The following is a 16953-nucleotide window of genomic DNA, read 5'->3' on the forward strand; positions in this document are numbered from 1 at the left end:
TCTCTAATAGAAGCTCATTCCATCAGGTAGGGGCTAGGGCCAAAAAGGCCCAAGCCCTAGTCGAGACAAGATGGACATCCTTGGGGCTGGGGACCACCAAGAGATGTTGGTTTGTGAATCATAAAGTCCTATAGAGCTCATATAGGTATGCTGGCCCCTGGCAGTATAGGACTTTAAAGGTAAGTACCAACACCTTGAAACAGATCTGGTACTCAATAGGCAGCCAGTGCAGTTCATGCAGCACAGTCAACATCCGTGCTACTGTGTTCTGCACCGGCTGCAGTTTCTGGAGCAGAGTCAAGGGCAGACCCACACAGAGTTACAATAATCCAGCCTGGAAGTGACCACTGTGTGGGTCATTGTAGCCAGGTCACAGGGGGTGAGATAAGAGATCAGCTGCCTGATCTGCCTCAAATGGGAAAAGGCAGACCTGACAGTAGTGGTGACCTGGACCTCCGTAGTCAGTGAGGCATCCAGGAACACTCCCAGGCTTTTCACCCTCTTCAAGAATTCTTGTTGGTTTGAAAGTAAATTCAGGAAACTGGAAGCGGTGAATATTAGACTAGCTGAAACACAAAGAAATAGCTGTCGAGCACCTAAAAATGTAGTGCCATGATTCTGTGGAGGGCACTGTGGAAATCCTGAATTGTATTGGTACCAGACCCACAATCCTGACATCCCATACAGTGTAGTGATTAGTGTGTCTGATTAAGATCAGGAGACCAGGATTCCGATCCTAACAGCTGTGAAGCTTGGCCCATTCAAGCCCTTGTGTCCTAGTCTACCTTGCAGGGTGCTTGTGGGAAAAAAATGGGAGGGAGGTCCAGGTATGCTACCCTGAGCTCACTGAAGGAAGGTTGAGCTAAAAATGTAATGGATAGAACATCTGATTATTATTTTTTCTGCACTGCAGAAAACAGACTTAAAAGTATTTAGGGCAGTGCCTGGTTAAAATGTTAGGCAGGAAGATGAGCATGTGTCAGGGACATGCTTCAGCCCTCTTGCACCTTTCACAGGTTAGCAGAAATAAACTTTGCAGGATATGCAAACACTTATGTGGTAACAGCATTCCCACTTCCCTGGATGTGAAATTTGGGCTATCTAGCATAGATTGTCTTCTGAGATTTTGCAAAGCTCTAGATAACATGATCATCTTTGTTAAATACTGAAATTCAATATAAATAGTGACACACCATCCAGAAAGTTTTGGAGCTGAAGCAAGAATTGGTTGAGAGTATGAGAATTTAAATATGCATGAAGCTGAAGAGGGGCTGCTCAGGGGCAGCTAATTTTTCTCTTGATGACTGACTCTTCTGATTTGCAGTACTAATACTTTAAATCACATAGTTATTGAACTCAAGATTCATAGAAACACCAGAGAATTCAGCATTTCTTTTAGCTTTTGATCCCAGCACACAAACGTATTTTGGAGAGGAGATCTAACCACATAAATAATTGCATCAAGCCTGGTGTATGGTTCCTTATTGTAAAGTTCACATTATTCAGATTGTCACCATAATGAATGCAAATAGATTAAGGTGATCATGTGAGCTCCTTTCTTTGTCCAGTAAACTATTAATTGAACACTGCTATATAATTTGGCATCAGTAATGATCTAGGAACTGTTCAATTACTTTACAATTAAATAGTTAATATTTCTATTGTAAAAACAGTATATTGTGTTGACAATAGATATCCAATGTAGAATGGCTACCCCACTGGAACTAGAGAGCCAAAGAACTTCTCTGGATAGCACGTAGTTATTTCAAAGCATTGTATACAAAAGGATCCCTCCAGTTCTGACCTTTTGATTTACAGTGTCATGTTTAAATGCATATGCTTTGCTTCCACTCTGTTTTCAGATTTCTGCTTGGTTTTAGATTCCTGAGATCCAAATCCTATTGCATTGTTTCTGGATGCCACTTTCTGTCGATAGTGTCAACTTGCACTGTGTAATCTGCCTTGATTCTCAGTGAAAAAAGGAGGACAATTGATAAATACATTTTGGGGGTGGGACAGCACAAATAACTAATTCACAAAGCATGGGTAGATTGGACTAGTGGGAGCTTTGACAGTAGATCGTCCAGCTGTCAAAAGTGGAAGGTGAGGCCAGCAATAATACCAAGTGCTATTTTAAAGATGATGTTTCTCCCAAATGGAAGGTGTTTGTATACAGTCAAAGCATGAACATCTTATGGTGTTTGTGACAACCCCTGTCAATATCTCTTTGTGTATGCACTATCACAGTCTACTGATGGTGGCTTTTTTGTGCATAAAGAAATGTTTTTTATATTTCAAAATGCTTTGAAGGAGGTGTTCTAAGCAGGTGTATCTCAAAGAAATTTGCATCAAAGCAAAAAGGGCCTGCTTCTGGTAAGCATGATTAGAATCAAGGTTAGTCTTTCCCTTTTCATTCATTCATGAGAAATCATGCTTCTAATGGAATAAATCAAATTCCATAATTTGCTTGCAGAAACATTTAGTATTCTTGACATGCATGATATGTAACTGGAGTAACTTTGCCTGGTTCCTCTCAAAAGGAGCACAGCAAAATGAATATCTCAAGCTATTATAAGTGAACATAGAAATGTGCTGCAAAAGTTCTTAAAAACAAATAAATTGCAATGTTTACCTTTCAGTAAAGGCATGGTTTTTATCTTTGCATTTCTTCTGCCTCTTTCCCCAAAGGGGCTCAAGACAGATGATAAAGTAAATCCAACAAGTAGCATTGATAGAACTAAATATAAATAATTTAGAATCACTACAAGACAAATCCCACCTAAAAACCAGAAATTATAGTATGAGAAATGCTCACACACAAAAAATTAGATCACTAACTATAACACTTCCAAACTAATTGGTTAGTGGAGTTTTGTATGCGTTCTCAGTGTTCTTCTGTGTGCAGCTGCATTTCAGGGTGAGATGTAGGATGTGGCTCTGGAAGCAAAATATTCTTAAAGGCTTCAGGCTATAATTCTGCCTCATTACCGGATTCTTAGAGGTACATGAAATGGTTGCCTTTGTCCTGAATGTCATATTGATTGAGCTAAGCCAGGCTTTAAAAATGGTACTATTAGAAGAACCCTGTGCATTCTTTGATGTGCATAAATAGGCTCTGCCAAAGTTTGTCCCATCATGCCACTCTTCAGCCACAGGGTTGTTTTTTTTAATTAACAAGGCTTAAGGTTTATTGGATTTATATCCCGCCCTCCCTGCCAAAGCAGGCTCAGGGCGGCTCACAACCAGTAAAATCAACAATACATTCATATTAATTGAACACTGCTATATAATTTGGCACCAGTAATGGTGTAGAGAAAGAAGTACTTTTCTCCCTTTCTCACAATACAAGAACTCATGGGCATTCGATGAAATTGCTGAGCAGACAGGTTAAAACAGATAAAAGGAAGTACTTCTTCACCCAAAGGGTGATTAACATGTGGAATTCACTGCCACAGGAGGTGGTGGCGGCCACAAGCATAGCCACCTTCAAGAGGGGTTTAGATAAAAATATGGAGCAGAGGTCCATCAGTGGCTATTAGCCACAGTGTGTGTGTGTATATAAATTTTTTGCCACTGTGTGACACAGAGTGTTGGACTGGATGGGCCATTGGCCTGATCTAAAATGGCTTCTCTTATGTTCTTATTACTTACATCATAAATTAAAATAAACAGTCTGGCGCTATTCCAAATAACACAGAACACTTAGATTCCAAACTAGGATTGTCGTTTCCAGTTTGGGGACTGGTAATATGTTCAGGTAAATAGCCACGCAATGGGTGTTCACATGGCTCTACAATGTGCCATATATTTATGGCTAACTTAGATGCTTTTTCAGCTCTGTCCCTAAATGCTTCTTATTTACTTGATACGTTTCAATAACATTTTTTTCATTATGGGGGCATTGTGAAGAAGCATTTGAGAAATATCATCAGTATTTTGAATACTTGTGGCTCAGCATTAACCAAGACAGCTTAAATGCCAGGTTCACCTTCTGGACACCTCTGTTCAAGTGTGTAATAGACATTGTCCTGAGAGATGGCCTAGACTAGGTTGTGGGCAGAGAAAATGCAACTTTGCTGATTCTACTGGATCTGTTAACATCTTTTGATGCTGTTGATGGTACCTTTCTGGATCATCTTTTGGTGTTGCAAATGAGAGGCACAATTTTTCTGTGGTTTTGGTCCTACATGGGAGGTGGGTTTCAGAAGGTGGTGCTGTGGAAGACTGCTGCTTTGGCCCCTCAGCCTCTGAGGACACTCAAGGCTCCATCTTGCTCCCTCTAGTTCCCAACATCTACATGAAATCATGGGGTGAAGTCATCCAGAAATCTAGGCTAGGTTGTCACCAATATGTGGATCCTATGGGGGGGGGACGACTGTAGAAATCCTGAACTGGTGCCTGGAAGCAGTTTTGGGGTGGATGCAGACTAATAAACTGAAGTTTAATTCCAACATAATAGGTTTTATAACAAGAAAGGTTACAAAAAAATCAATGATTAAAAAGTTACAGCAGTTTTATGGAACTGTAATGTCAATGACTTACTCCAATAATAATGTGGCATCTGCTGTATCACAATGATTTTAGGAAAACATTTCTTCCTATCAGTCAAGGTTAAAATAATCCAAATTAGTGTTGTTCAGGAAGTCAGCATTAACCTTTCTCCCATTCATATCCTTGGATATTAATGATTCAGTGACTTCTTAAACTGATACAGTCTTCAGTTCAAAATTGTCCCTCTTATATGTACCTGATTTATAAACTGGGAATCCCACCCATTCTACCCTAATAACCTGAAGTTGGCTTAGAAATTTTTGGTTGAGGAGCTTGCTGATTTCCAAAGTCCAAAGAAGAGTTTGGGAAAGGAGGGACTAAAAGAGGAAAAGGAATGTGGAAAGCCATCCTGAATAGGGCCCATCTAGTTCAGCAACCTCCCCCATATTATTTGTGCTCCAGACACAACTGGACATGCTGCCTCTGAACATGGAGTTACCTTTGAACTATAATAGTTAATGATGTGAATTATGCTCTTTTGTCTATCATAAATACAAGACTTCTTTGTAGAAAAAGCCCAGCAGGAACTCATTTGCATATTATGCCACACACCCTGTCACCAAGCCAGGCGGAACTGCGTTCCTGTTCAAAAAAAGCCTTGCATAAATCTACTGTCAATCAATTTCATTGAAGAACTCCAAGTTCTAGTATTTAGCGGGGGGGGGGGGAGTGGGGGGGAATAGACTTGTTTTATTTTCATTCTCTTATGTAGTAATCTCTACATCTGAATTTATTTTTAACAGAACAAAGTTCTCTTTTCCCACAGAGTTAGACACCATCAGTATGTGAAGCTGGGATTTTGTTTACCGCATGTGTTTTACTTTACATTCACTTTGATCACCATAAAACAAAAACTGTTATTAAGGGTAGGGGGGAAATCCTGCAATTAACTTTTTAAAAAAAATATATAACTTTTAACGATACTGAATAAATTTTCTGTAAATGTGATTCACTGAATGTTTTCCCTCTTACTTTTAGCCATTAATACCAAAGTCAGCCCCACAGTTATAAAATAAACAAAAAATTAAAACCAAAATCAGATGTGCTAATGGCAATTACAAAATGGTAAGCAACAGACCAGATGAAGCGCATGATTGCAGCCATATGTGAGGGTAGGCTTGACTATGCCGCTAGAATTGCTGCTGATTCTTGCAGCCACACACCACTCTCATGCCTGCATTTGCTAACAAATAGCATCATGGTGACATCAAAGCCGTCTGGGGCCACCTACACTGGGGCATGCGTGGCTTCATGGAATATTTGACTGCAGTCAAATCATAGGTAGACAACTAGCAAGTTTAATTTAAAAAAAATCAAAGAGGGGACCACAGGCCACATTGGATGCATTCACACACACTAACATGCTTTTGCCAGCCGCAAATTGCAACTGGATTTTTATTGCTTAAGAATAGCAAAATCCACTTGCTATCACTGCGTGAAAGCACCCACCGTGTGCAGGGAGCATCCGTCGAATTTTTACAATAAAAAGCTGCTGGGCTTCGAGCAAGACTGCCTGGAAGTGAAGTGCTCTGATTAGGAAATCCTTGGCTCTGTTGGCGTATGCTTACTCGGAAGAAAACCTTACTGAACTCAACGAAGGCCTGCAGTTAAGTAGGTGGTGCGTGTAGGTTTGAGCTGGTTGTTCTGGTTGACTAGCGATTCGGGGTGGGGAGGCTTTTCAAAGAGCTTCCGAGGAGGGAGCACTGAAGTGGACAAGTTTTGGCGGGCGGCACTTTTGTTTTGACGGGCACAGGAGGGGGTGGGGTGGGGGGTTTCTCCCGTTCACTGACCATGGGGCGTTGAGGCCGAGGCAGTGTGACTGGTGCGCTCTAGGGGACGCCGTGAACGGCAGAGGGCGCTGCCGGTCACCGATCCCTTCGAGTGGGTAGCTGCCGGCTGCCGGGGATGATAGCAGGAAGCCGCCGCCGGGAGCCTTATCTGCGGACAGCAGGAGGGGCTGGGCCGGGCCCCTGCTTAGGCGGGCCCGCCGTTTCATGGAACAGCCTCGCCGCGTTCTCTGAGGCGCCGCCCTCCTTCGCTGGGCTCGGAAAACACAGCCTTCGCCTCCCTCACCGGCCATTTGCTCCATGGCAGGCTTAGTTCCCCGCCTGCCCTCGCTGCTGCTGCTATGGCGGCGCCGGCAATGCTTATCCTGGGCTCCCGCTTCCCTCGGCAGCAGAGGATGGGCCGCCTGCAGCTCAGGAAGCAACAGGTGCCGGCAGCCTTGTTCTTCTCCCGGCGCTTTCCGCCTTTCCCCGACCGCTACCCACAGTTTCACCGCATCCTCTTGGGCAGCCGCGGCTGGGAACTCGCGGAAGAAGGGGGACGAGCCCACTGGGCCCGGAGGAGGAGGAGGAGGAGATTCTGACGCCAAGAGACTTCTGGCCCTGGCGCATCCCGAGCGCTGGAGACTGACAGGTAACCCTTCTCCTCTCCCCCCCCCCCCTCTCTCTCTCACAGTTTCTCTCCCCTGGGAACACGCAGTTTCTCACCCTTGGCTGTTCCCATTACTTCCGTGCCCCTTCTTATTGGTCTGTTCTGACATGATTTCGAGCGGTTTTCCTGGAGGGGGAGCATTGAAATATTCTAAATAAAGTAAAAAGGCGGCCAGTGGCACAGTAGAAGTTAACAACTTATTTCGAGGTAATCTTTTGAAAGTCGAAGTTCACTTCACGAAATGCAGACTGATTCACAATAAATTATGCTGGAATAAATTTTGTTGGGTGTTTAAATTGCAACTAGTCTACTGCTTTAGTTTGCCACAACAGACTAGCATGGCTTGTCCTTTGGACTAAATAGATTCCTTCAGTTGCATCCCATCATAATGTCTGTGTTGTGCAAATGTACTTGCTAGCAGACATTATTTCCTAAAAGAAGATGGCAAAGTTTTTGGGAGCCTGAAGGGATTGGGGGAGGTTTTGGTCCAGTTCCTATCATAAGAATGTAGGAAGAGCCCTGCAGAATGAGAGCAGTGGTCCATGTAGTCTAGCATCTTGTCTCACACAGTGTCCAACCAGTGTCTCTGGAGGGCTAACAACAGGGCATAGAGGCTGAGACCCTCCCCTGATGTTGCCTCCTGGCTCTGGAATTCATTCAACATGTCTCTGAACATGGAGATTCCCCCTCAGTCACTGTGGCTAGTAGCCACTGATAGACCTGTCCTCCAAGGATCTATCTGAGCCAGGGCTGTAGCCAGCAGGGGCAGATTCTATAGGGGGCACTGCCGCTAGTGCCCCCCTGCTGGCTATGATGCTGGATCAGATAGATTCTTGGAGGATAGATCCATGGCTACTAGCCATGATGACTGAGGGGAACCTGCTCTATGATTTTCTGTGTAAATTGTACTGTGTCTTAGATTGTTGTATTTTTGTAAGCCTCTTTGGAACCCTATTAGGAAGAAAAGTGGGGTAACATGCATAAATAAATGCATAAATATTTCACATGCCTCCTCATAAAGGACTGTAGCTTGTTTTGTAGCCCAGAATGTCCATGTGCTGTACCTTCCTGCTTACTTGTAGAAATTTAGAAAGCACTTTAATCTTCACAAAGTATAACACCATGTTCTGAAAAGCTGGAAAAGTGTTTCCACAGGATGATGTGCTGAGAGAGGGAGGAGAGGGAGCACATCCCTGTTGCTGAGTCTGATGATCTGTGCCATGGAGGCAAGCTTAATTGATTTGGGTTGGTCAAAATAGAAGTGGGTGGGAGGAGAGGAGGAGAGTAATCATCCAGATGAAAGTAGTGCAGATAGCTGACATTCACAATTGCATGCACATCTGGATGTCATCAATTTGACGCTGCATTACTTCTGTTAGGATGTTTAAAATCCAAATATGCATCCACTCTGGGATCTGGGAGACCCATATTTGAATCTCCGCATTGCCACTTAAGCTTGCTGGGTGATGCTGGGCCAGTCATGCTCAACCCAGCCTACCTCTCACAAGTTTGCTGTGAGGATAAAGTAGAGGAGACTGCTGTTAGCTGCTTTGAGTCCCAATTGGGAAGAGTAGCTGGGTAGAGGGGAATAAATGAATTAAACTTTGTCCCAGCTAACAGTGTGTAAGAATAGAGCTGGGTTGGGGCAAAAGTCTTGCTGTGCAGTTCTGATGTTAAAAGGCAGCACATTGTGACAAGGCATGGAATGCTGGGCTGATAAATGAGGCTGTGTCCCATAATTTCCATACCCTCATCTCTGACCAGAGTAAGACCAGCAAGAAGGTTTAATTTTCTTTCAATAACATGATTACTAGATAGAACTGAGAGACTGTGTGGTGTTGTGTCATCAGTCTTGGGCATTATATGATCTTTGATTGGCTAAGAAACCCTTTCAAGTCAAAACAAAGATGGTGCCGATTAAGTAAGAGCAGATCAGAGGAACACTGACCACAAAAACATGTCTGAAGAGGTAAGTGGGATTTTTAGAGTGTTTTTTCCACATAAACTCAATGACAGCTTTCATAGTGGATATCATTTGATTTCAGAACTGCATGAAGTACAGGAAATGGTATAAGTATGTCATACCTAAAAAAGTGAAGATTTATTTTCTAGGTGATATGGAATATATCTACAAAAGGCACTGCTGACTATCAGGACCTGAGCATCTGGCTTTGTTTCCTTGTTGCTCAGCTATGATGAATTGCACTGTTACCTTCTCAGTTCCAGTCAGAGCATCTCTAACATGGAGTCCTATGTCCACTTTTGCCTGATTCTTGTGAAGTACTCAGATGAGGTGGCGCTTGATTTGGAGAGTGTCTTGCTAATTACTTAACAGCAGCTTTTGGATTTTGGTGTTGGAAATTTTGTTTTAAGATAAGAACAAACCTGAACCACTTCTACCTAACACATCACTGTTGCTTTCCTCATATTTGTTTGATCATAATACAGAACAGCTAGCAACTTCCTATAACTTCCCACAAACCTTTATGTACCCTCAACCTGGCTTTATATCTCAGTATCTGCTCAAAACCTTTATTTATTTAATCCATCCCCGCACCCCCTGCCGGCTCAATCATTCCTCAAAGGAGCTCAGGGCAGCCCAGAGTTCACCAGTCCTCAGTTTTGTCCCTACAACGGCACAATGGAATAAGACTGAGAGGCTCAGAGCCTCCCAGTGACTTTTATAGCAAGGAGGAATTTAAACCTGGATCTTTCCAGGCCTAGTCTGAACTTAAACACTGTATCACACTGGCTCTTTATGAAAGAAGTAGCTACGAATTTTATTGTTAATCGCCTTATACTTATCAGTAATTCAGTATTTTTTATTTTCTGTACCACCTTTATCATGCTATTCTTGGATCACCATATTCAGCAGTAGGATCTGTTCAGGTTACTATAATTCTCCACTATAATTTTAACACTACTTGACATGCTTGTTGAATTGGTTATCACTAGGCCTGCCACATGCAGTTTGCAATGGAGATTATGTGTTATGCAAAAGTTATCTATGTTAAACTAACTTAGAAAAACTAACTATAAAGAAGAAAATATGACATAATACTTCTTTTTAAATATATATTATATAACTGATTGTTTTTTCCCTTAGCTGCTGTTGGCTTTCTGACTATCTCCAGTGTCATCACTATGTCTGCCCCTTTTTTCTTGGGGAAGGTTATCGATGTCATTTACACAAACCCCTCTGGTGACTTCACTGACAACCTGTCCAACCTCTGTGCCTTGCTAAGTGGAATATTCTTCTGTGGTGCTGCTGCCAATGCAACCCGTGTCTACCTCATGCAGACTGCAGGTAACAAACAAAAAAAGTAAATCCGTCTCTTTGGCTGAAAAAAGTTTCAGGCTGATGGTCACTCATTTAAGGTTATGTTCTTTGCTTTAATTGGGAGAAATTGCCATTTCCTAATTCTACAGCATCAATTGCTGGTGTAAATTAGAATGTCTGTCCATAAGCATACATCCTGTGGGGAGGTGGGAAAAGTTCCTTCTGGTTTTTTTGATCCTCCATTGTCAACAGGTAATGTATATGGCAAGAATTTGAGCATGTGTGCTTCAGGGGACTTTTTGAGGCTGTTTGCATGTTGTACACATAGGGTTGGTATTCAAAGATCCCATAGCCTTTTTGTTTTACATTTATATGCTGTGGTCCTATAAGTTCAAATCAGGGACTCAAATACGGTGAAGCTACCTGAAAAGAATTAAGACAAAGAAAACCTGAAAATGTTGAGACCCTTAATTATATGCCAAAGTGATCACATTTTAATATAGCTCTGTTAGTCTTTATTTCTAAATCTAAATTGTATGTTGGGTAGGGAATATGTCAGCCTTGCAAGCAGACACAGTGTTCCCCTATTAGGAGAATGACACAGGTGAATTAATTAAATCCTTATCTGTGGCAAGAGGTAGGGGAGAGCTATGCTACATGTTGGTGGATCTGATCAGACTTCAAACTGCTGTTTGAAAGCAGTTTCCATATCCATGTGATGCTGATGGTCTTGCATTCCACTTTCATTAATACCATATTTTTGTCCATTAGCAGTTAACCTATCATAGCCTCAATAATGTCAATGTTGATTTTTAACAATAATGTTAAAAAGAACTAATGGACATAAACCTAAAAATGCAAGTGGCCTTAAAAGGCAAAGGCATGTTGGGACAACATATTAATTTTCCTGTTTTGTTAAGGTACTCTTGCTTTTCCTGAAATGGATCTGTTCCATTGAGAGTTAGTATGAGATTGTACCCAAACAAGAATTCAGGCAGATGTTGGTTACATACTCATCATAAATGGAGACCAAGAGTAAAGCATTTCTATAGGAAGAAATGTGCAAGTGAATGTTTGCCACCTCCCTTTCCCTCTTGTAACTCTGCATGTCATGTTAATGCCAATCAGAAAGGTCCTCTGGCCCTCAGGAATGGTGGCAATTGGCAGAGTCTGAAAGGCATACATTTGTGCTTGGAGCACAGAATCCTTTAGATCCTGGCTAAAATCAATCGGGTTCTTTCCCACTGTATGGACTATGGTGCATGCAAGTCCCAGGTTGACAACAGAGTTTAATTAATCATGTATCTGGATTGTGCTAGTTCCTGTTACAATCTTCAAGAATGGCTGCACATTTTAAAAAGATCATAAGGGATGTGTTTATAAAGTCTTTAATTATCTCTTTTTTAAAAGTGCAGCTATTCTAGCAAATCTAGTTCTTGAAAATTGAGAGGCCATGCTGGCTTGGGCCCAAAGCAGCATTTCTATGGGCTGTAGGATTTCTAACACGGAGCACAATTTTCTTATCTTCCTTTTCCTCCCTTTGCAGTCCCAGATGCATTCTTGCTACCAAGGGGCCAGGACCCCCTCAACAGTATTTTGGGGCATTTGGGGCCACAGTGGGAGGGGGAAACAAGAAAGTCACAGTCTGCAAGTAGAAATTCTTGCGCCCAGTAATGCTGGTGCTCTTGATCCAAACTGCTGATTAGCTGTTGATTAATCAGAGATGTTAAGTAATGACTATGTAGCCTATAAAAGCTTATGCTTTAAAAGTAATTAGTCTCTAAAATGCCAGTAATCTTACCTTCTTTCCAGTGAGTTCAATAAAGATGGGATTCATCAGCTGGTAACTTACTCAGCTTGGGAAAACTATGAAAATATTTAGAGAAATCAGGCAGACTGAATTAATTCAGTAAATCTTTGTAGTTGAACTATTGACATTTGTAGTTAATATGCAAATACAGCAAGTAAAATTTATTTGAAATCAGTCCACAATAGGAAATGCAAAAGAGAACCTGCAGAAATTAATTATTGGCAAGTCTTTGGATAACTGCAAGAGCAGTGAGTATCAACTTCCTTTACTAACATTTATTATATGAATGAATTTCTTTGAACACTACTGGTGGGGTTAGATATTTATTTTATTTACAGCATTTATACTCCTCCTTTTTGTCCTCATCAAGGCCACCAAAGGCTGCTAACAAATTAAAAACATACAAAGTTAAAACACATCTTTAAAACCATTAAAACCAAATAAAAACACAGCATTAAAACATTAAAACCAAAGCCATAAAAACAAGTGATAAACAGGAAAAGCTGAAGAAAGCTCAAATATGTCTCAATATTTTCTTTAAAAGAAACTTTTAAAAACCAGATAAAATTCTCAGAATCTCAAAAATTAATTGACCTTATAACATCTGTTGCTTGATTTTTTTTGTTTTGACTTTTTCCACTACTGTAGATATACTGTACTATATTTTTCTTAGTGTGTTATAAAACTGTGAAATACTTTTTGTGTCAGGTGTTCTTGGTTTTTATTTGAATTGCTAAGACATGTAGATAATCTAACTCATTTTGTAGTTATTTGTCCAAATATTAATTTCAGGTAACACTACAATTCTATGATGTTTATCCTGCTATATAAGTCAGTATATTTTCTGTTGCCTTTGTGACATGGGATCAGTTGCAGATCATTTTGGGAATAAATTTGCTAATGAGCCATTTGCACATTCTTGACACTTATAGGACAACGAATTGTGAATCGTCTAAGAGCAACAATGTTTTCATCTCTTTTGAAACAAGAAGTAGCTTTTTTTGACAAAACCAGCACTGGAGAACTGATCAATCGCTTATCTTCTGACACTGCACTTTTGGGCCGTTCAGTCACTGAAAACCTTTCTGATGGGCTAAGAGCTGTGGCTCAGGCTTCAGTTGGGATTGGGATGATGGTATGTGTTTTCTTGTTCTTATTACTTTGCTTCCTTTCATTCTGCAGATTTAAAGTGCCTAGCATGTAGAGTATTCAACAATCCATTTGTGAAGCTATTGTACCTTGTAGATGGTACATATATTAAGAATGTATTTATCGGATTAAAGACCACCACATGGTCACACAGGCAGGGAGCTGTGCTTGATTTGGGATTCTGTTTCTCATACCCATCTTTCCTGTGTCAAGGAAAATCTCACTTCACCACCTGTTTCCTGATACTGCTATTGTCATACATCTCTACATTTTGTATAATTTCAACAAGGAAACAAAGACATGAGGTTGCATCTATAGGTCCCCATGGAAGAACTGTTTCTGCTCATATATGATTCCTTATCAATAGGAGGACATCCATTGAGCTTTTTAAACATCAAACTGCCCTCATTTTGGAGCAGTCATGTACTTGGGCCATCAGGTATCACAGGGTTGAGAAATGGAATGTGGGGTTCTTGATTTTTGCTGCATGTGTTGCAACAGAGACATCCAAGTACCGTATTTTTCGGACCATAAGACGCACTTCCCCCCCAAAAAAAGTGGGGGGAAAAGTGTGTGCGTCTTATGGTCCGAAGGTACATGCCTTCCGGGGGAGGGGGGCGATCCACTGCCTCCGATCCGGCGCTTCCCCCGCACCTGCCTGCCTGGCTCCATCTTCAGACAAGCGCTGGGATTGCTCCACGTGGCCCCACCGCAAACCCAGCGCTTCGCAAGCGCCGGCTGCGGAGGGGGCAGCGTGCTTCCTCCTTGTCTGTCTGCCTGGCTCCACCTCTGATGTTTAAAGTAAGCGCTGGGATCGCTCCCTCCGCCCTCCGATCCCAGCGCTTGCTTTAAACATCAGAGGTGGAGCCAGGCAGACAGACAAGGAGGAAGCACGCTGCCCTCTCCACAGCCGGCGCTCGCGAAGCGCTGGGTTTGCGGAGGGGGCTGGTGCTTCCTCCTTGCCTGTGTGCCTGGCTTCAACTGTGATGTTTAAAGCAAGCGCTGGGATCGGAGGGCGGAGGGAGCAATCCCAGCGCTTGCTTTAAGCATCAGAGGTGGAGCCAGGCAGACAGACAAGGAGGAAGCACGCTGCCCCCTCCAGCTGGCGCTTGCGAAGCGCTGGGTTTGCGGTGGGGCCACGTGGAGCGATCCCAGCGCTTGCCTGAAGAAGATGGAGCCAGGCAGGCAGGTGCGGGGGAAGCGCCGGATCGGAGGCAGAGGCAGCGGATCGACCCCCAGGAGGAAAGTGCGTCCTATGGTCCGGAGTGGCTTATGGACCGAAAAATACGGTACCTTGTTCCCTGTTACTGGAGATGGGAGGAAATCACATATATGAGAAAATCATAATCCATCAAACCAATAGCCAGATGGCATTATTTCACAGTACTTATTTGTAATGTCATTGCATCATGCATCTTGGGTGGAGTTTGCTGATGAAAGGCAGCATTGACTATGTTGCTGTTGTAACCTCCCCTCTTCTGAGTACAAATGCTACTGATGGTGTTAAGGTGCCATTGGACTCAAACTTTTTTCTGTGGCATGGTTGTAAATGATACTACTGTACACCAGTGGTTGGAAATTTTCACTTCAGCAATTCTTATATTAAGAACATAAGAGAAGCCATGTTGGATCAGGCCAATGGCCCATCCAGTCCAACACTCTGTGTCACACAGTGGCCAAAAAACCAAAGTGCCATCAGGAGATCCATCAGTGAGTCCAAGAAACTAGAAGCCCTCACACCGTTGCCCCTCCCAAGCACCAAGAATACAGAGCATCACTTGCCCCAGACAGAGAGTTCCAACAATACACTGTGGCTGTGTTGTCTCTGTGTGTCATATCTGTTTAGAAGATGGATTTTTTCCTGTCCCTGCTGTATTGGAATTTTTTTTTAACAAATTTTATTTAATGCTTACAATTAATGATTTGGAGTTGGGAGTAAGCAGCAAAGTGGCTAAATTTGCAGATGACACTAAATTGTTCAGGGTGATGGAAAGAGGCACTCCAAAGGGATCTGTTGAGGCTGGGTGAGTGGGCGTCAACGTGACAGATGAGATTCAATGTGGCCAAGTGCAAAGTAATGCACATTGGGGCCAAAAATCCCAGCTATAAATACAAGTTGATGGGGTGTGAACTGGCAGAGACTGACCAAGAGAGAGATCTTGGGGTCGTGGTAGATAACTCACTGAAAATGTCAAGACAGTGCGATTGCAATAAAAAAGGCCAACGCCATGCTGGAAATTATTAGGAAGTGAATCGAAAACAAATCAGCCAGTGTCATGATACACACAAGAGGGGGGCCCACAGCTGCTGTTATTGTTACTAAAATGCCCAGTTGCTGATTTATAATAATAAACTTAATAAAATGTTACGTAGGTTCTTTTTGGTCAGGGTGTTACCAGGTCCCAGGTCTAACAAGTAAAAAGCAAAACTTATAGAAAAATATATAAACTTTATTTACAAGATAAAGGGAAACACAAAATGGAATGATAAAAAAGCAATTAAAACAAACATGCTGTGCACAAAGGAGCACTAAACAAAAACCTTAGGCAATTTGCCTATCTCCCTATACTGGACTGTGTAGTAGAATTGGCTAATTCCCTAGACTAATACTCACTGATGCTTTTCTGCTGTCAGGCCCACAACACCAGAGAGATATCTTCCAAACTCCCATCCTCATTTGCCTGGTTGTGGTATTACCTTCTCCGGGATCTCATGAAGAAGACTCCTGGCTTCTGGCTTTGAAAAGTAAAAGCTCCTCCTTTTGTGGGCACCTAGCCTGATTTTATCCAGGCTGGCTGAGTGGTCAGCCAATCACTGACAAGATCTAATTTAAAAGCTGTCATCTAGCTTTGACTCTAGATGCTAACCTGTCAAGGCTAGATCGAAACAATCTATGTCACTTGTGGGCTGACTTCACAGGTGCATCTAGTTAGCCTCCACCTGTGACTACTTAAGTGCCTATTATCTTTGACATACTGCTGGTGCAAACTCTGAAAGACTTAGAACACACATAGACATTGAAACTACAAACACTTAGGTGTCTCTCAGTTTCTTGACATAGTGCCCCTGTATAAATCAATGGTCTGGTCTCATTTGGAATACTGTGTACAATTCTGGTCACTGCACCTCAAAAAGGATATTATAGCATTGGAAAAAGTCCAAAAAAGGGCAACTAGAATGATTAAAGGTTTGGAACACTTTCCCTATGAAGAAAGGTTAAAACGCTTGGGGCTTTTTAGCTTGGAGAAACGTCGACTGCAGGGTGACTTGATAGAGGTTCACAAGATTATGCATGGGATGGAGAAAGTAGAGAAAGAAGTACTTTTCTCCCTTTCTCACAATACAAGAACTCGTGGGCATTCAATTAAATTGCTGAGCAGTCGAGTTAGAATGGATAAAAGGAAGTACTTCTTCACCCAAAGGGTGATTAACACATGAAATTCACTGCCACAGGAGGTGGTGGCTACAAGCATAGCCAGCTTCAAGAGGGGATTTGATAAACATATGGAGCAGAGACAGAACATATTGTTGGAACTCTCTGTCTGGGGCAGTGATGCTCTGTATTCTTGGTGCTTGGGGTGGGGGGCAAAGTTGAAGGGCTTCTACCCCCACTTGTGAACCTCCTGATGGCACTTGGTTATTGTTTTTTTGGCCACTGTGTGACACAAAGTATTGGATTGGATGGGCCATTGGCCTGATCCAACATGGCTTCTCTTATGTTCTTACA

The 16953-nt window shown here is 42.3% G+C and overlaps 1 protein-coding gene across 1 annotated transcript in view; it reads left to right on the forward strand.

Moving 5' to 3' along the window:
• The first annotated feature begins 6442 nt into the window (after positions 1–6442).
• ABCB10 (ATP binding cassette subfamily B member 10) overlaps positions 6443–16953 on the forward strand; it is a 33129-nt gene continuing 22618 nt past the window's right edge. The window contains exons 1-3 of the mRNA XM_060242861.1: positions 6443–6969; positions 10094–10294; positions 13010–13212. Coding sequence (XP_060098844.1) covers positions 6639–6969; positions 10094–10294; positions 13010–13212 — 735 coding nt within the window. The 5' untranslated portion in view covers positions 6443–6638. The remainder of the gene's footprint in view (positions 6970–10093; positions 10295–13009; positions 13213–16953) is intronic.

Source organism: Heteronotia binoei, chromosome 1 (assembly GCF_032191835.1).
Source record: "Heteronotia binoei isolate CCM8104 ecotype False Entrance Well chromosome 1, APGP_CSIRO_Hbin_v1, whole genome shotgun sequence".
In the NCBI taxonomy this organism is placed as follows: domain Eukaryota; kingdom Metazoa; phylum Chordata; class Lepidosauria; order Squamata; family Gekkonidae; genus Heteronotia; species Heteronotia binoei.